General features: G+C 36.5%; 2 protein-coding genes across 2 annotated transcripts; both read right to left on the bottom strand.

Moving 5' to 3' along the window:
* Window positions 1–2,604: 2,604 nt before the first annotated feature.
* LOC132165385 (AGC (cAMP-dependent, cGMP-dependent and protein kinase C) kinase family protein) lies at window positions 2,605–13,595 on the bottom strand. Its single transcript, XM_059575919.2, has 13 exons — window positions 13,361–13,595; window positions 11,779–11,953; window positions 10,074–10,157; window positions 9,037–9,278; window positions 8,661–8,904; window positions 8,087–8,166; window positions 7,184–7,268; window positions 5,558–5,686; window positions 5,350–5,463; window positions 4,644–4,691; window positions 3,614–3,698; window positions 2,851–2,901; window positions 2,605–2,727 (listed from the first exon to the last, which is right to left on the bottom strand). Exons 1-13 carry the CDS (start codon window positions 13,522–13,524, stop codon window positions 2,648–2,650), a joined length of 1,581 nt encoding a protein of 526 aa, XP_059431902.2. The 5' UTR covers window positions 13,525–13,595; the 3' UTR covers window positions 2,605–2,647.
* Window positions 13,596–15,465: 1,870 nt separating this feature from the next.
* On the bottom strand, window positions 15,466–17,353 carry LOC132165798 (nuclease). Its single transcript, XM_059576483.2, has one exon. It carries the CDS (start codon window positions 17,111–17,113, stop codon window positions 15,596–15,598), a length of 1,518 nt encoding a protein of 505 aa, XP_059432466.2. The 5' UTR covers window positions 17,114–17,353; the 3' UTR covers window positions 15,466–15,595.
* Window positions 17,354–20,448: the final 3,095 nt, after the last annotated feature.

The following is a 20,448-nucleotide window of genomic DNA, read 5'->3' on the forward strand; positions in this document are numbered from 1 at the left end:
TGTTTCGAATGAATGAATAGAGTGCGTACCTCTTATTTCCTCTGGTAGAAGGTCATTTCTATTTTGTACTACTCTGAGATGTTGTCTTCCGACTGAATTACACATGCAAGGCCACCGGCTTTGATAAAAGGTGTCCCCAATAACCCTTCTTTGTCACAAGCTAGGTGGAATTAAATGCCAACTATCCTTGTGACAGGATGATCGCGGTGCTCTCATACCATCTTTGGCATGGATTCTTAAAGAAAGTTGCTAACACATTGAGGTTTGAACCATTTTAAGTAACTGGAGTGCTTGGACACTTTGCATTATAAAATGATTCTTTTGCAACTGCCCAAATAACGTTGTTAGACCAATCTGAGCCTAGGCCGGTCAATACCCAAAATGGGCTACCTGACTCAGACCAAGGGAGATAACATATAGACATTTTAGGCATAAATGAAAAGGATAGTAAGATTTAAAAGTAATGTGATAACAATAACATAAAAAAACAAGTACAACTTAATTAGGTCATTGGAGCTAGTCTTTTGATTGTCAATTATAAAACATTTCCACAAGTGCAAAACCATAATAACTCTCAACAAAAAGATAACAAGACATTGTCCATGCATTAGAAAATGCCTAAAGTAAGAGAAATCATGGAATAAAATAGCTTTCTTAAGCCCGTTAGACGGAATATGATTCTTTCTATTTAAAGTGAAATAGAGATAAATCATTTTATAGTTTAGATTGGATTTCACATATATAATGGTATATATGTTGCCACATACCGAATATGTTATCTTGTTATTTAAAATTTTTAAATGACATGGTACCATATACACGGTTAGATGTAACAAAACAAATTTTAGATCGTGAAATAAAATGAAGAGTATCACGATTGTTGTCATTGGTTCTTGTAATAATGATCGGTGTATGTTGTTTCTTACAAAAAAAGCCCATATATTTTAATACTTTTGATTCAAAAAAATTAGTATTAACTTTTAGAATTTCACACAAGATTTCAAATAATATATGATGCATTATGTACTTTCCTATGAAATTGAAAATATTTATTTATATTTTTAGCAATTTGAATGAGACATAGATTTGTTGTATTTTGGGATCCCTCCTCCTTCCTTTGCCCTCTTTTAGCAAAGGTATGTGAGAGAGGCCCCCCTTCCCTCGCAAAGGCTCCCCTATTTGGATAAGGAAGACCCTCTCACTATTCTTTTGATATTAGCCTTACTCCCTCTTCTTAGGATAGATAATAAAAGATATACCGACTTCTTTGGATGGGATCAAGTCTTTAGAGCCCCAAATCAAATTTGGGCTAGCTTAGGCTCCCACTATTTCATCTTGAAATCCTATATAAAATAGGATCCTCTCAATTTCATTTGAAATGAACAATACTCATATCACGATCAGGATTTAAAGTTGATGCATCTAACAGTGTATATGACACCTTGTAATTTTTTTTTTTTTAAAAAAAAAGAAGTGCCAACATGACATCATGTACACCCAAGGGCGGAACTAGAACGTTTTGTTTCGGGGGCAAAATTTTTTTAAAAAATTATTGAGGTGACAAAAGTTAATTTTTTAAAGGTATATTTAGAAAAAAATTTAAAAAAATGGGGACCACCCTATGGCTTGGGGGGTTTCTCCCCCCCCCCCCCCCAAGCCAAGGGGTGTATACACCGTTAGATGAACAAACTTTAAATACCATTAATTTCATTTGAAATAAAGAGAATCTTTGTCTATTTCACTGTTTTCACATAATAGCACAATCTCCATCAAGTGAAATGGAAATGAACTATTTTATAGATCATATTAATTTTCACAGGTTTAATAATCTATATGTTGCTACGCTCATTAAAACTTTTAAATGACATGACAACATATACACCAATAAACGCAACATAATAAGTGAAATGAAAATGAGTCATTTCATTGTTAGAATTTAATATTACTATATTTAACAGTGTAGATGATGCCACATGATAAATATGTTTGCGTTCCACTCAAAAAATTTAAATGGTGTATCATCACTTACACCATTAGATACAACATTAAATCTTGATCATAAAATGACTAATCTCCATTTCACTTCCTTGTCCGTTAAGGAAATAAAAAAGACATAATGATTACATAACATTTCTACAAGACCTTATTCCTCAATCTTTGGAAACAACAACTTGATTTCATATTTTGCTCACTAGGCTGTCCATACATACAATACCAGTTATCAGAAGGTTTATCTTCAATACAGCCATGAAAGCATTTCACAGCTTCCTAGACTATCATGAAGAACAAAACAAAACTGAAAAAGCATAGAAAAAGGCCAGCAACTGCCACAAGCGAAGGCATGAGTATGCCAACCTGGGTAGTCAGGACCAGAATATGGCTTAAAAATTCCTACCTGATGCAAAAACTTCCAATTAGAACTACTACTCATGCTACAAACCAACCTACCAAGGGCCATTCCTGAAGTTCCTCACCTGTACACTTAGAAGTCCTGCAACACTATGCCAGTCAAGTTCATTTATAATGCAGAAACGGGCAAAACCTGACCCAAAAATAAGCAGGTATACCCACCAGGGCCACCATCTTCGTAAGAGGGCTCGACTATCCGTTCCACGAGAAGCTTTACATGGTAAGGGTTGGCTGCTCTTCACTGTGACATGGCATCCTCTGATGACACAAGCACATTAGTTTCTAGGTCGTCAGCAGAGTAGTCCACTCCAGAATCACCTAGCAAGGAACATCATCCATTAAAAACCACTACTCAATATGATAAACAAAAAAGGAAAAAAAAGAAGAAAAAAAAAGAAGAGAGAGAGTTCGTAATGCTAGCAGTGGATTGTGATCTATTACTGTGGGAAGAGTCGGTGGATGACCGCTTTGGTGAAGTGCTCCCCTTCAAATCTACAAAAGTTTAATAAACTAAAAAGGATCAGTGTCGGCCATGATAAAGGTACACAAGCAGATCTATCAAAATCAGAGTCTGTGGATCATTATGCATGACACATAAATACAGGCTGCAATACCATTTGCACGTAGCACTTGCTATTTTTGACATAATGGAAAAAGAAATATTAATAACAAGATCAGACAGATCTTAAGCAAGACTGGGATGTAAGTTAATTAACGAAACCATGATGATGCAAGCCTGCCTCATCCTAAGAGAATACCTTTACCCAGAATTCTTTTTTAACCTTCCGTGTTAAATTTTCAGGGCAAGTTAATATGGTTGTTTGGAACATTGAACATATAAAACTTCCAAGTGTGAAGTCTTGTCAGATAGGCCAATGATTTTATAGTTTCTGGCTCATGTGCAGTGCACAAGCATCATTTAGGCAAATAATGTTTTTTTTAGATAAGTAGTAAACCAATCTCATTAAAAGCGTAAAGCGCTCCTTAGTACACATAAAATATACAAAAGGAACCACCTAGCTTGCATGGGCAAAACAAACAAGGAAGTCACTATAACTATTTAGGCAAATAATGTTTTACAACTAGTTAACCAACTCTTACAAGAAAATGTAAATACCAAGTAGAAGAAGTAGCAAAGTGTAATAGAGAGGGAAATGAAAAAGTTGGGAGAAATTTATGCTGAAGTAGAAAGAAGTTCCCATACCAAAAGAATTATGCATCCCTTTGACAGCCTCAAAGTTCTTGTACGTATAACCAACAAAATTGAGATCTTTAGGAGTCAAAAGCATCTGTCAACAAAGTTATTGATAATATAAGATGCCTTATTCATCCAAAAATATATATAAAAAAAGTAAGATGCCTTGCTATAAAGTACACCACATAGCGTTAAGTCAGAACATATTAGAGTCAGCTTGATTTTATCATATGGATACTGACGAAATAAATAAATTTCTTAAGTGGATAGGCAACATTAGTTGACGAAGTTATGATGTAGGCTAAGGTATAGATGCACTGGAGTCTAAGGATTGAATATATGTCCATCAAGTCAGAACAGATGGATTACAAATTTAGCCCAAAATTCCATGTCCTTATTCTGAATACTGTTAATTGTATATTCTTAGTGCTCTCCTTTTTTTTCTTTTTTCTTTTTTAATAAAAGGAGTACATAATGCCAAGAAGAAATCTATATCAGGCAAAATTGGAAAGTTTAAATCGCCAATTTTTGAAATAGGCAATTTCAGAAAATTGGGGACCTAACCAAACTATTATATGGAGTCAATTTTAGGTTCTATTAGCACAATTTCAAATTCTTATCATAACTCATAGCATGACCACTCTTTGTTCTGTTTAAATTGATAAATATTACTCTCCAATGTTCTGTCACACACAATGGAGCCATCTGATTTTGTAAAATATAAAATCGCATACTTCTTACATGCACGTGATGTTTGGACAATATTGCCAGAATAACTAGAAAAAGATCATTTTTTGGTTAGTTTCATGCTTTTCATTTTATCAACTTCCTGATACTCTTTCATTTATCTATATATTCCAAACTCATACTTCACTCCTACCTAAGAAGTCTAGTTACTGTCGTTGGTTCAACTACATTTTGGGTGATGTTTTGGTTCTTTGACGTAATTGAGAAATACTTACAAACAAACAACATGAATAAATTACTTAATTTATGCCAATTAGGTTTTCATCATTCTCTCTGCCAAAAGATTGCATACCTTCCTTGTTGGTCCGGATCCACGTCTTGATGGTGTAGGAGGATCTACCTATAGGAATTAGAGGATTTGTCATGGCTATGGTACATGAAAGGTGTCATACCGGACATAAGTAAAGATCTAGAAAATCCATTTAAATGGAATAAAAAAGCAATCAAATATCATAAACATGTTGAAAAAAAAAAAAAAAAAAATTAAGGACAACTGCCAGTTACTTTTCACTTACATAATTGCTTAATTATAATGTTTGAATACCAAATTCATTAGGAACCCAACCAGCATGAGCACATATCATAAATTTTAAACAAATTTGCAAAGGCAGGTCTCCAGTTTGGAAATTTACTAATTTTAATTACATAAAACAGAATATTCTCATTAAAAAAAAAGGTTTCATTACCTTAGAAGCTGAGTAAATAATCCAAATCTTAATTTTTTTAAAAGAAAAAAAAAAATCCAATGTTTTTAAAAATGGAACATAAAATCCTAGTATACAGAGATATATTGACCTCACATATGCCTACACATCTATATATGTCAACTTCATATATCGCCAAGGAAACCGCAAAAAGAAAAGTTCTATCCTTTTTATTATCAAGGATAGAAAAACCCTTGTCTCATTTAACATGTAACTAGAAATAAATACATTAAATTGAAAGTCAAATACAACCAATGGTCTTTTACCAATGATCAAGGGTGGTAACACCTTTACCTCATCAAATTTCATAAAATTTTGTGTATCAAGTTCCCCATTAACTTCTGGTTTAAACGCTGCCTCCATTTCATAGAGTTTGTCCCATACCACATCTTTGAACCAGGGATGTGCCTGACAATGTTTCATTAATAATACTTTTTAGTTACAATAATATTGGAATGAAAAATTTAACGTAGTGCAGTAAATAAAAGAAAATTAAGCATACTTTAATTTGGTCTGCCCCTCCAGTGCCAAGCCTATGTTCAACATCACAAAGCAATCTACAGATCAGATCCTTCGCTTCAGGTGTCAATCTCACCTCCGGAAATTTTAAATGATTTTTCCAATGCACAATCTAACATACATTAACCAATATGTCAATTATAAAATACCAAATAACCTTAAAATGACTAACTTTCCGCAATAATTAACAAAACTAACAATGCATTACAAACTTCTATAGAATCAATCAAGAGAAATTCTAGATGCTCTAAAAAATATAAAGGACTAGGGTTTGGGGTTGGGGTCCAGAATTTGTTGATGCTTAATTGTGCCATCTTAGGAAAATGACTTTGGCGTTATGTGCAAAAAAAAAAGGAGAGAGTAATGGTTGACACTAAATTTGACGGTTCATGGGGTGGGTGGTGTTCCAATGAACCACTTGGGTTGCATGAGGTAGTTTTATGGAATAATATCAAGAGGCATTGGGGGTTGTTTGCAAGTCACACCAGATTTGAGGTAGGAGAAGGTGCCAAGGTGAGTTTCTGGCATGATGGACAAGGCCCTTAAGGAGACTTTTCCAGGTTTATTTGGTATTGGTTGCGTTAAAGATGCTTATGTAGCGGCTCACTTGGAGCTTTTTGGTAGGTCTAATCAATGAAACGTAAGCTTTATTAGAGATGCTCATGATTAGGAGGTTGATGTTTTCGCCTCTTTTTTAATTTGTTGTACTCAGTTAGAGTAAGATGGGAAGGTGAAGACAAGCTTTGGTGGATCCCCTCTAAAAAAGGTTGTTTGTTGTTAGCTCCTTCTATAAGGTCCTTGTTTGTACTGGTGGCATTCCTTTTACTTTGAAGAGTATTTGGTGGATCAAGGTTCTATTAAGAGTAGCTTTCTTCACTTGGTTGGCGACCCTAAGAAAAGTTCTTACCATGGACAATCTTAGGAAGAAGCATGTCATTGTAGTTGATTGGTGTTGCATGCATAAGAGAGATGGGGAGTCAGTGGACCATCTTCTTTTCCATTGTGAGGTAGCTAGTGCATTATAAAGCGCACTTTTAAGCCGTTTTGGGCTCTTTTGGTTATGCCTAGAAGAGTAGTTGATTTGTATGCTTGTTGGTGAACGGGAGGTAACTCTCATAGTGCTGTTGTGTAGAATATGGTGCCTTCTTGTCTTTTGAGGTATCTCTGGAAGGAACGTAATGATAGATGTTTGAAGGACCGGAGATGTCTTTTTTTTTTTTAATACTCTGCATACTTGGACAACTACGTTGGTGCTAAGCTTTCATTAATTCTTTGTTCTCTTTTTTTTGCTAGTTAGTTGTTTCTCTTATATACTTCCTATGTACTTAGGTTACGCCTTCAGCTTTTTAATGATATTTCAATTACTTATCAAAGATGAAAAAAATAAAAAGACTAGGAGAAGGAACACCAAAGCAAATAAGGGAAAACATCTAATGAACGGCTCAAAGGTACAAAGAGGAGCAGATAAAAAAGAACACATGAGAGGAAAGCATCATGAAAAATGACGAGGGCCTACCACCGTTCAAAATAGGATAACCCGAAAGCTAATTAGACATCACATGTTTGAGCTCAAAAGTTATAATCAAACAAGTACTCATAGCAAATTAACCTTTCTGCAAGTTGTCACTGGATCATCAGAATAAAATGGGGGATATCCAACAAGCATCTCATACATTATTGCACCAAGTGACCACCTGCAACCAGGCAACTGGATAAGAATTCATGAAAGGATTAAACAAAGAACTCCATTTTACTCATAAAAAAAAGGTGGGAAAAATCTATGTAGTATGTGTGCCTCTCTCTCTCTCTCTTAGTATGTATGTGTTGTCCCCACAATGATATATAAAACCTGTCTTCAACCACCAAAACTCAACCATAAAGAAGAACATGTAGTATTAGTCAGACAATTATAAAATGGTTTTTTCAGTTTTTTAATTGTGAGGCCATATCCAACTCTTTCTAGACAGTGCAAGAAACAATGTAAAGTAGAATCTGCCAACATTTTGGACCTGATCATAATTTAAGGTACAAAATGCTGGTGTAGAGCACAATAACTGATTCCACAATATTCTCACACCCCATCTTATGTCTTAATTACTTCTAGTGCTTTAGCATACATCAAAGTAGATGGTTATCAAATGCCGAATTACCAAAGTTCATGGCCACTTTGACAATTAACACCAACTCTTTCGAAAACATTACTTTGATTTTGGTTGAAACTTTAAATGCTATTCATCAACAGGTTTACAACTGGTGCATCTTACAAAACATAGTTCAATTTCAAATAAATGTGTTTTGCTTCTTAGAACAGATCTTTACTGACAAAACACACAGTGTACCATTTTTCAGCTACTACTGCAACCCCATAACACAGCATTGTGAAGTGAAACAGAATAACTGTTGCATTCACTCATTAACATAAGAACAAAATTCAATACAGAGAAAATATACAGACACCAATCACGTTGTATGAATTTCACGAAAGTGCCATCCCTTTTTATAAACCACTTACCAGTCACACTCCAAGCCATATCCTTTCTTTAACAATACTTCAGGAGCAATATAATCTGGGGTGCCAACTGTTGAATATGCCTGTAATTAAAACAAGAAAAAATATATAAGACAGCATGAAAGCAAATACCTTTAAGAAATTTATTTTTTAGAATAAAAACATGCAATTATATAACTACAACACTCATGTAACACAACTTAGATCTTCAATGAGTTAGTAACCAATCCAATGACCAAGACAATAACAATGTGTGCTGTGTTCTAAGCACTGAAAATAACCAATACGAGAAAGATTTTGCAGATAGATACAAAGCCTACCAAGATCAGTATGTTCCTTCGAAAACCTCATTATTTTTCTTATATCAATAACATTTCATTGGGCCATCGTTTCTCAAGCATATGCAGTCTCAGAATTTCATGTTATTCTTCTTTTAATATCAAATATTGTATCTATAACTTTACACACATGAATTAGAAAAATCAAAACTGTAAACATGTTTTGCCTGCACATATTCAGGTATGAGATATAGCGAAATGCCACTTCTGTACAACACTGAAAATTGATATTTTCCTACCAATTTCCTCCTGTTTATCTGCCAATGCTGAAGTTGTTCAAGGGGGCTTTTCCAACGCCTCCCAGTTTTAGTATCTGGAAAGCATCCATCAATATCCATTGTATCATTCAAGTTCTCATCATCCAGGACTTCATTTTCATTTATAGAAGATAAATTGGAGCAGTCAAGAGGCTTGCAGAGGCCAAAATCAGAGAGCTTCATGTGACCATTTTTATCCAACAGGAGGTTGTCAGGTTTTATATCTCTGTAAAAATCATGGTCGCCAAAGCAAAATGAAAGTCACACTTATACCAAGTCAAAATTGTAATCCGCGTAAAGACTCTACAGTTCCTACTAACTACATTGGAAAAAATGTCGCCAACAGGAGACTACCAACCTGTGAACGTAGTTATGTCTATGAATAGACTCTATGGCCAGAACACTTTGAGCAATGTAAAATCTAGCAACAGTTTCGGTCAAAGTTTCTTCTCTCATGAGCAAAGTCATCATGTCACCACCAGGAAGATATTCCATAATTAGATACAAGAATTCAGCATCTTGAAAGGAATAATAGAGTTTCACAATGAAATGACTGGCAACTTCTGCAAGCAAATTTCTTTCAGCTCTAACATGTTCAACCTATGTTGTAAATAGACAATCAGTTAGTGTAAACAAATTTATGCAACTAGTATATGAAGTTACTTTGTAGGAACTATGGAAACATTGGGGAAAAAAAAAATCTTCAGAATTATTTGACCAGGACCAGGACAATCATGCTTGTTGCATAAGGGCTCAAACTACAATAACATTCACCCTCTTCAAGCAGAAAAGCAGCATAAGAACAAGGAGCGCCTACCACCACCTTAAAATTTCACAAATTGTACTAAACGTTTAACCTAGGAAAGAACATCTAGTTATTGATGATGACAAAGAGGAAACTATATCTCATATATCCTAGTTTTAAAGTATGTAGCAATTAAGCACCCCCCCCCCCCCCCCAAAAAAACCCAAATCTATTTCCTCATCTCTCCCAAGAATGCATAAATATAAAGCAATGAAAGCAAGTGAAACAGGAAGGAAAACTGACCCTTTACCAGGTCAATTTGTTTGCCAATCCAGCGTTGTACAGAAAAGAGACTAATTGGACAGTTCAACTATCTCTATGATCACCAAAAGCAGTTAAGAATGGCCAATCTTACAAACTTTATAAAGCTCAAAATTTTATTGCAAGGCAAAGTAGAGGAAACACAGAGCCCACAGCATTCTTTAAGTAAATTTAACAGTACTAGGAAATGAGACAGTTAATGCTGTGAAAATAAATATGCAAGTCTCATATATATTAAGTGGCAGAATGGTCTAAAGAGTACAACATGAAAGTTTAAGTACGCTTCTTAAAATAAGTTAAAAATAAATTTTAAGAATGCCAGATCTCACCTGCCCCCTGCTGAGCATTTCTGATTTCTTTAACTTTTTCATGGCATAAATATTGCCTGATTTCTTCTCCTGACACAGCCTAACCTGTAAAAGATTAATTCATAAGCATCCAATATTGAATAGAAGCTAGAAAAATGTAGAAAAACACCCCAGGACAAATGAATCAAATAACCAGTACATTCTAACCAAAAGCAACTCAAGGCAGTTGAAAATCCAGTCAGGAAAAACAAGATAACAGGGTCAACATTGTCATAAATGCCTAAATGGCAATGTTGGATATCCAGTCAAAATGTACCAAAGAATGTGAAGTACAACTGACAATTTTGGTGGAGATACAAGAAAGATTGAGGAGGAACAAGAACTAGTTTTTTTTTTTTTAAGTAATCAAGGTATCATTAAAAGTGTAAGGCACCCCAAGTACACAGGAAGCATACACGAAAAAAACAAGAAAATCATGAAAATTTAGGAAGAGGAACGAAAACTATAGTAAGCTGCTCAACATTACTTTTACAATTTTTTGTTGTTTTCGCCAGTCAAATTGTACTTTAATGATGGTTTCTATCTAATTTTTCCTATCTAAGAGAATGTAGGTTCTTGCTCAAGTTTAAATAAGAAGCCCTGACTGTCTTCAATGGAAGACAGTGTTCAGGCCAGTTAATATAATTGCAATTCAATTTCCAAGAGACATTTGTGTCCTCCCTAAAATAGGAATTTACCCATCTCAACTATATGTTGGGACTCGTGCAGTCCAAGTTCAATGCATTGACCCATCTCAATTATAAGTTGGGTTCCATCAACCTCCTCTTTCACCCAAAACTCTTCAAGAAACAAAATATCATAGCCTTCACCTTGATCTTTATTGCGGACTATAAGCTTACGGACACCACCAGCACCTCAATTAAGCCATCACTACCTATTGCCTTGAAGAGCACCAGTACCATGCCCCTCCAAAACCTCCACCAACATCATGTCAGAACCGTGTAGGGGCCATCATGCATCTACACCATGCTCACCATGGCTACCAATGATTTGTCCTCCCACCTCTACTTTCATCAATGCTATCACTACCTCCTAAAATGCATTACTACCAATACTTCCCCCAGCATAACATCATCACCAATGTCATTGACAATACCTCCATCACCATCATGCCCTGCCCTGCCCTGCCCTGCCCTCCAACTGTCACCACCAAAGTACTTCCACCATGGCTGCCTCCACCTCCACCTTTGCTTCATGGCAGATTTTCATTTATTATGTATAAAGATCTCTCTGAGAAGTGGCTTTGCCTTTGGCAGTACATCTCAAGTCTCATTAAAGAGGCTCTAAAGTAAATCAGATTCTAGACTTTCTTGAGATGGTGAACCACTAAAAGATTGCTATTATAATTTTTCTTACGGAAAAAAGCTTATTAGGATCTCTTAGTTACACCTTAGTTCCATTCCTATATATTAGTACCTTAGGATTTACCTTTATTCCTGATGGGGTTGATTAGTGGAAAAGTCAAATTATTTTGAAATAATTAGATTGTTTTTACATATAAAGGTATCATGTTATTTTTTTTAGACATCACTCCCTTTTAAGACAATAATTCACAGATATAATATAAACCAAGCTTAACACTGTACACAAGACTGATAAGCTTATAGACAATCTTTTCAAATGTTAACATGTTATGCGACAATAAAGTTACATGGACGTCTCTAACCTCTCCAAAGGCCCCTCTCCCAATTATGGTCAGAAGGTCAAAGTCATCAACACAAATCTTGTGCCTTTTAAGTCGCATATAATGGGTCTCTTTGCGCTCTAAATCCTTCAGTAGGTTGATTTGTTCCTCTTGTGACACATCTGAAGATGCCAACGTCTTCTCCAACACCGAGCGCCTGCAAAGAATAAAATTAAAATAGGAAACATAACAATCAAACGCTAAACAAGAAAATTCATCCTCTAATAAGTATTAGTTTTGCTCAGAGAACAAGGACTGAAACTTTTTTTTGATAAGGGGTGGGATTCGATTTGTTGACCTCCACTTCATGAGGCATGGTCTCTAGCCGATAGAACAAGGACTAACATTTTAAAGCATAGAAGAACAAATCACAAGATTCGCAATGCAATACAAGTGTCTGTCCATGTGCACATATGCACGTGTGCATGTATGAAGCAAGAAGACCAGAATATCCGACAAATAAAGTGCCTAGCAAACATGAGGGGCAATTTGGAAATGAGGCATGAGGGATCCATCATGGAAATAACAAGAGAAGACAAGCATCTATACTTGAATCCCAAAAGTCCATGCCCATGAGCTTTGGAAAGATAAAAAATAAGCCTTGTTCTACAAAGTGCAACGAAGTCGTAAGGATAGTTTTTGGCACTGTTGGTTCTATTAATTTGGCACCATTTGTTTTCATTTTCACAATAACTTAATTTGTTTCCTATTATATCTCATCCATAACATTTAACTTAATTAGATTATAACAAACCCTTTACAGAATTTATTCTGAATAAAGACTCACTGATAAATACATTATGGGATTCAGAACCATTGTTAGACAGCTGAAAAGTAGAATCTCTTCTAACTACTTTGAAAAGCCCTTGCGCATCCAAATTAGAGTTTTTAGCTATACCTTTCACCTTTGATATTTAAGGGGATGACCACTTTCATTAGCTCATAGTTTTGATATTATAGAATGTCACAATTGTCAATATCAGGTATACTTATGAAATTCTCTCAAAGCAATTCGAAAAAAGTTTAACATTCAGAGTCCCACCTCACTAATGGCCTTCTAGCCTAGTGGTACTTCTCCAGTTCTCCTCTCATTTAGAAAGGAGGTTCACCGTCCAACAAAGTGGATAATAATAAGGGAGATATGGGATTTTTCTATTGATTGGAGGGGGGGGGGGGGGGGGGGGGAGGGAGATGGATTTGCAAATAAATGTTATCCACCCCCCACAAAAGCTAGACCACATTAATCGCGAATTTCATTACAAAACCATTTTCCTTTTACGATCAAAACTCTAACTTCAACCATAACAAACCCAGAACACAGCCCAGTCTCTCATAGCTCAGAAGATGACAAGATTAAACCGCCACCAACGCCTAAGAATTAAAATTTCACTCTCTCTCTCTCGCTTGTTGGCTAAGCACATAACATCTCAGTTACAAACATAACATATTGAGCACAAAATCACCATGTTCCAAAATCAACCAAATATTGGTTAGCAGACCAAAAAACGAAATGGAAGATCTTGGAATTAATAAGAAACAAATGGAGGAAAACCCAAAACGGTACCTCTCCTTGCGTTCCTGGATGTGCTTCATCTGAGCCTTGTAGTGGTTTTCGATGAACTGCTTGGCCGCAGCCACCCTCTCCATGGTCAAGCTTGACCCCACCGTCCCCTCCTCCTCCGCCACGGGCCGCACCCCGTCCTCCTCCGCCTCCTGATGGTTCTCCATACCCCCTCTCTCAAAACGCTCTCTCTCTCTCTCTTTCTCTAAATATTGCTTGGGTCTGTGTATGTGTGTGAATTTTGATGATGGTGACAACGAAGCAACACCCAGAGGACCTTAAAAAAAAACAAAAGACAGTCTCTTTTTCTTCCTTCAACGTCTATTTTGTCTGTCTGACACGTGGGGACAGTGGATTGGTGTGTCTCAGGGCTTCCAACAGTTGGACTTGGGCGACCCTGACCAACTCCAGTTATTAACGTGGGCCACTGTTCATTGCAGCCTTATCACACGGTTTGAAATCGTCGATGTTTTCCATATTAAATCTCTGGCTGATCGAACAGTCTGTAGGCTGTGTAATACTACCATTAATGGGCCTAACTCCTGTGTTTCTTTCATTATAGGATCGGTCTGAAGCAAACGTCATCCATGAGATCAACCATAAAAATAAAAATAAATTATAGAACTTGAACGGTGATTGTGTCAAAGTAAAGTAGTTCATTATACAAGAACACGCAATAATGGAACATATGATTTTTTTTTTCTTCTGAGCGAACCATATGATTTGGGAAACTATCAAATTGGTTGTTATTAATATGATATTAAAAATTATTATTAAATTTTGGATCGAATAATTCATGATATATTAATAGAAATTTGTATTATCACATCACAAAATAAACACTTAAAAGTACATGTAATATTTATTGTAATAAGACCAATAAATTGTCTAACTTGTATTTTGATTGTGTCTAACATGACAGTATTATTTGGATAGTCCAATTAATTTGTAAATTTACGTAATATTTATCACGCTAACTACTATACATTGTCACCTAGACTGAGATGTTAGATTGCAAGGAGGGGAGAAAACTAATTGTAGCAGTGTCCTAGTCTCAACTTTCAGAAATATTGCATAAGTATGCATAACATAAAACCAGAAGTAACAAATGATCTTCTGAAGGTAGAACGAGAAGGAAAGAAGATAATCTAGACAGATGACTATGTTAATTTTGCTCAGCATTAATCATCTTTAACACCATGTGCCTTGCATGCTCTGCAACTCAATCAGCTTCAAGGAGGGTGAATGTAAGCTGAAGTGTGCAGCTGCTACTTCAAGGTTGAGATTTCATTCAGATCTTCAAATCTTCAGACAAAACTATGAAACAGAATGGAGAACTTCCATACATATGATGGTTTGGCAGATTTTTTTAGAAGCCCCTGTTTTGGGAATAGAACTCCCAAAACGCATAAGTGCAGAAACCCCAATTGGTGCCAGACAGAAACAGTGCAGAGACCATAAAATTTGCTATTCACCTCACATATATTCTTAGCAGCCAACTAAGGATCTACAATATATGGAGAGGAATGCTACTCTTTACTATCCATTTATCATAATTATTTATACCGAATTTCAAACGAAAAAATAAAAGAAAAGTCTCTTAAAACACGCTACCAATTAAATGAATGCGAAGAGTAATACTTTTCATGTATGAAAACAACTTTTGCAGACCAAGTTAACATTTGGTACTCAATTGATTGAGTCAATCACTTTCTAGACTCCCCTATAAATGCCAAGAAAAGGTTAGTTGACGTCAAAAGATCATAAAGGAAACGGTGTGCTTAGCTCAGGGAACAATGGGTCAAATGCTGTGGGGCAAAAGAAAAGAAGCCTGGAATCGAAGCGCGTTGCCATCAAACACAAAAAGTAAGGCAAATTCAAACAGCAACAGGGGGCTGTAACATCAAAAAATGGGGGCTCTGATCTGATGTACCCTAAAGAACAACTCTGTCAAACCTAGCTAGTTATAAGGGCCCTGCAAATCTCTAATGAAGGATTGATAAGGCAAGATGCTTATATATAAATATATAGTACCAGCTTGTATCAGAAACAGATGGAGATCAGAGTGTTTAGTAAAAACTATCAATCTATTTATTATTAGAGGGTCAAAAATATATTTTACACAAACCCATTCTTATTGTACGAATATGACTATAACAAGCCATAGCCAAAAAATGAATGACAAAAATCAGAGTACAAGAACTATAACAAACCCAGATCAACTATAACAAACCCAGATCAACTATAACGAGTGCCTGCCTGCCCATGGTGTAACAAATCGTGAGCAATCTGATCTCTAGCCTGTATCGAACTCGCAGACCTCAAACCATTTTCAGCGACCATTTCGTCATCAAAAAGCTCAAATTTCAGCTCCGGATCAATCTCTTCATTTCTCATCTCACAGATGTTGTGTAGGACACAGCAAGCCCCAAGAACCATAGGCAATTCTTGGAGTTTCACCTCTGTCCTCTTCTGCAAGCAAGACCACCTCCCTTTCAACCTCGCAAACGCATCCTTGGCAACCTTCTGAACCTCCAAAGTCTTCTCGTTGAAAGCGTGCTGACACCAAGTGAGGTTCTGGTGGGCGTAAGGAACCAAAACCCAGTCGGTGAGAGGGTACCCGGAATTCCCAACAACCCAAACGTCCTTCAAGAGCCCCATCTGGACCCTCTGGCTCAGAGCAGAGTTCTCCAACACCTCGTCGTCGGGCATCGAACCGGGCCAACCAATGCAAACATCGGTGAACACTCCCTTCGGATCAACAACTCCTTGAACCGTTATCGAGTAAGAGCTCTTTTGGTTCCTCTCCGTATGCCTCTTGTTGAAATAAGCAGCCACATTCACCTTCGGCGCGATGATAGGAACATGGGTCGTGTACATCGACCCACCAACGTTGGGTATCCCTGAAACTGATTTGAATTCGTCCTTAATCACCCTCATTCTGTTCTCGTCAGGCCACTGAACATACTTGGGCATTAGGACATTCCGAATCGCTGTGCAAACTTCAAGTACGAGCTTGTGACAAGTTGATATACCCAACCCGAACCGCTTCGACACGAGCCGTAGAGGCTCACCGGTGGCCAATCTCCACACGCAAACCGCCACGCGTTGGCGAACAGGGATAGCGTCGCGAAGCATCGTGTTCTTCTTCGTGACGACAGATTCGAGCTCGTCGCAGATCATGTTGAACGTGGCCTTGCTCATACGAAACGCGCGGCGAAATTCTTCGTCTGGGAAGTCTGGGTGGTTGTGCTGATCCCACCAGTCCTTGGACCGGTCCTTCACCCAGAGCCGACGGTGGTGCTGTTGCGGCGGACTGTTCGATCCGGCATTTCCCGCCGCAACAGCGGCGGCGGCGGTGGATGCGGAAGTGGAGCGGCGGGCCCGCTTAGTCCTCACGGTGTCCAAATTGTCGACATCAGCGTAATGATTTTGGAGTTGGGAATAATACTCGGTCGTAGCTTGAATCTTTTGCTCGTGGTTAGCCTCGAAGAGGGACTTATCTTGCTGAGTCTCCATGACCCACCGTTCTTGTTCTCGCTCTTGGTTCTCCTGCTCATCCAACAAGATGATCGAAGTGAGAATGTCCCTCAACGCGGTCTTCGTCGTTTCCTCCTTATCGCTAACATCGTCGTCCTTTCTTTGCCTTTTTTTGGGGTTAGCGTTCACATTGAAATTCTCCTCCATATCTTGGAACAAACTGTAGAAATGTGAACAATCTTCTTGACTAAGAAATGGGGAAGAGCTAATTTCCATCACCAAGTGTCAGAGAGAGAGGGAGAGAAAGTGTATGATGAAAGGTCTGAACAAGAGAATGTGAACACGAGTTGATTTGAATTTGGTTAGACCGGTGGAATATGGGGATATATATATCCGGGCAAGGAAGCGTGTGCGGAGGTGTGAACGCGCTGTGTGTAAGGCTTTGACGGTGACTTGACTTTGGAGATAATTTGGATCCATCCGGAGGCTTACGCGGTCGGAGAGCTGATGGTTTTTGTGGGGTTTAATCAACACGTTGGCAAAAAGTGGAAGGATGTGGAGAAGTTTCGCTTTTGGACGGTGAAGTAAGGAAGGGAGAGGGAAAGAGCCGCCTCCTAAAAGTGATGAAGAGTAAAGGGGAATATTTATCTTAAAGAAGCTCTGAGAATCAGTCTATTAATTTACAACAACCCTTTTATTTATCTTATTTCTCTTTCTATGGAAAACTTTAAATTAAATTTGGACCGTTAAAAAAATTATAGTACATATAAGAGCACATAATTTTTAATATTTTTTAATTAGTATATGAGAAACACATGGGTTTGTAATAAAATTATTATTATTATATATATATATCACATGCTCATAAGATACATAGCAATATTATAAAAAGGGTTTGAATAAATTTCTTAGATAAAATTTATGTCCTATTCAAAATGGGTTGAAAAATAGTATTTCAATTCAATCTATTAAATTAATATATGTTAAGGACGCCATTATTATAAATTCATATGAGAATCATATATTTTAAATTATATATCAATTTAATAAACTAAACTGCACAAAATTCCTCCAATACCATTTCTAGGAAAATTTTTATCTTTTATAAAAATGTTATTTCTATAGTATTCGGCTGCTAACAACTTTTGTTGGCCAAATGTCCATGAGTTCCCCAAAGAAAAATGTATTTGCACTAGAAGCCTTCAACTTGTTCTTAGAATGTTTTCTTCTTGTCCACTTGATGAAACCACTGATTGACATTTTTCATTAATTAATTCCATTAGTGAGCACGACTATGACTGTATTACATTAAATTGACATATTATTTATATCTTTCCAATTTTTCGAGAATAATCAAACTACATTAAATTGTAGGTCGGACAAGCCCAGGACCATGCATCTTAATTAAAATAAATACTCACAATCTCTTAATTATACCACAAACAATCATTAACAACAACACAATCTCCATTAAATCAACACATCAAACCACAACTTCAAAATATTTATACAACACTCACATAACCCACACACTTGCTACTTTATTTGTTAATATTTTTTTTTTTTTCCCTATTTTTCATGGCATTTGTTTATTCTCAAGTATTACACAACCTATCTCGAGCCTCCTTGAGTGTTGAACCCAGCTGCTCAAGACAGATGGGTCGTATAGTCCACTTTCTTAAGTTGTTTAGATTTCTATGAAATTTGAGTCACTTAATTGTAGTAAATCTCAATCATCATAAATAAGATATGAAATTTATGGAAAATTATTGGGGTACTATGTATTTCATTATGGTACTATTACTCACGTGGAAGTGAAAAATTAAGCGATACAAATTTTCAAATAAATTTAATTGTTTAGTGATTAACATGGTAAATGTCACATAAACTACCATGTTAGTTTGTAAGGAACTTATAATTAAAGATGTAATATTCTTAGCAACACTCGAGATTTATAGCTGATTATGACAACTGAAACATATCAAAATAAATATTCCAACCTTAACAATCACTTTTAACATTTTGAGTACAAATGATTTTCTTAAAACATGCATTTGAAATTCGCAGATTCTAGGATTTGAATTAAAGATTAATGGCTTATGGTAGGGTTGAGCGTCAGTCGGTAATGTCGGTTTCGGTAGAAAATTTTTATTTTCGCCTTTCGAATCGACAATGTCGGTAAAGTCGATTATTTCACCAATTTATTCCTCCAAATTTTATTTTATTTCACATTTTGAACCGAATGGCGGTCGGTAAAGCCGGTGTCAGTAATGTCAGTATGTGGAAAAGTGGCAAATTTGTCGGTAAAGTCGATAGGTAAAGTCGGTTCAATTAAAAAACCTCTTCCGCCTATTGAACCGAAAAATTATATATAAAAAAAAAATAATCATGCCGCCTATTGAACCAAAAAATTCAGAATAAACAAAATCATGCCGCCTACCGTCCTCCATCTAGTCGGTAACGGTCGGAATTCGGTTAGTCAGTAATTTGCTCAGCCCTAACTTATGGCATACTCAATGAATAAACCCCGCAAAGTGAGCTTCATTGATCCATTTGGTTAGCCCAAGCAAGCCCACTTTCAATAAGCTCTCTAGACCGACTTAACACAACCAAGCCCAAATAGACGGCCGCACAAACGATAGAGAGATGTCGAGTCCACAATAGTTGGATGATTGCCACTTGGACTCCTAAGGCCCATTAGTTCTCGACGGCAAAGGAACGTTTGCATATAATAGAGGGAGGGTCATGTAATGAAATCAATTATCACATGGACCCTCCCCCCTACCCAACCAAGCGTAGAAAAACACTTACTCACGAGATACACACTATTTTATTACCGTGCATAACAATGATAAACAATATAATCGAAAAGAGAGAGAGATTAAGAGAGAGTCGAGACACAAATTTAACGTGGTTCAGCAATGTGTCTACGTCCATAGAGAGTGCAGCTGTATTTTAATATCAATAATTCATTGTTACATCATAACATATATATAGAAAAACCCAAAACCCTAATTGTACTAGCGTATTTTGAAAATTCTCAAAATACCCCGTACGTGAACATCGCAACTCCACTCCCGTCCACTTAACCTTTTACTAGTGTTCTAATATGAGCCACTAGTTTCAACACATCATTATGGCCAAAACACCTTTCTTCTACTAATATTGATTTAAGCATTGGAGTGGCCCTTATTGGATCACGATTTGACACTTTTGCTTAATTTTCCTTCTCTTCACATGTTCTCTCAATTAAAAATTTAGCGTGCAATAAACTGATTATTCGGCTCCATTATAATTATAAAACTCACAATATTTGTTTTAAAACAAGATATTTACTATTTGCCATGAAGTGAGTCAAAGATATATATCTCATTTGACTAAACTAATTAATAGAAGTGCATTAATGCACGAGAAGGACCAAACAAAAATAAATGTTAGCTACTACCGCGTGTAGCATACCAATATTGTCAAATGTCAACCCTTTGACACCCACGTTTATCAACATTTTTGATTGCGACCCCTCGAATCATTTTTTGGCAATTTATCAAAACATTCCTATCACAATTATTGTACAAACAATGATAGGGTGGTTGTAAGTTGTAACCCTTTTT

The sequence above is a fragment of the Corylus avellana genome, chromosome 11 (assembly GCF_965113065.1).
Source record: "Corylus avellana chromosome 11, dhCorAvel1.hap1.2, whole genome shotgun sequence".
In the NCBI taxonomy this organism is placed as follows: domain Eukaryota; kingdom Viridiplantae; phylum Streptophyta; class Magnoliopsida; order Fagales; family Betulaceae; genus Corylus; species Corylus avellana.

What these genes read in the sequence shown, in the direction of transcription:
- LOC132165385 (XM_059575919.2), bottom strand. Translation starts at nt 13,524, where the DNA reads ATGGAGAACCATCAGGAGGCGGAGGAGGACGGGGTGCGGCCCGTGGCG. An exon ending in ATCCAGGAACGCAAGGAGAG is followed by an intron (nt 11,954 to 13,360) that starts GTACCGTTTTGG and finishes TATTCTTTGCAG; the next exon opens with GCGCTCGGTGTTGGAGAAGA. An exon ending in TATGGCTTGGAGTGTGACTG is followed by an intron (nt 7,269 to 8,086) that starts GTAAGTGGTTTA and finishes GCCTGGTTGCAG; the next exon opens with GTGGTCACTTGGTGCAATAA.
- LOC132165798 (XM_059576483.2), bottom strand. Translation starts at nt 17,113, where the DNA reads ATGGAAATTAGCTCTTCCCCATTTCTTAGTCAAGAAGATTGTTCACAT.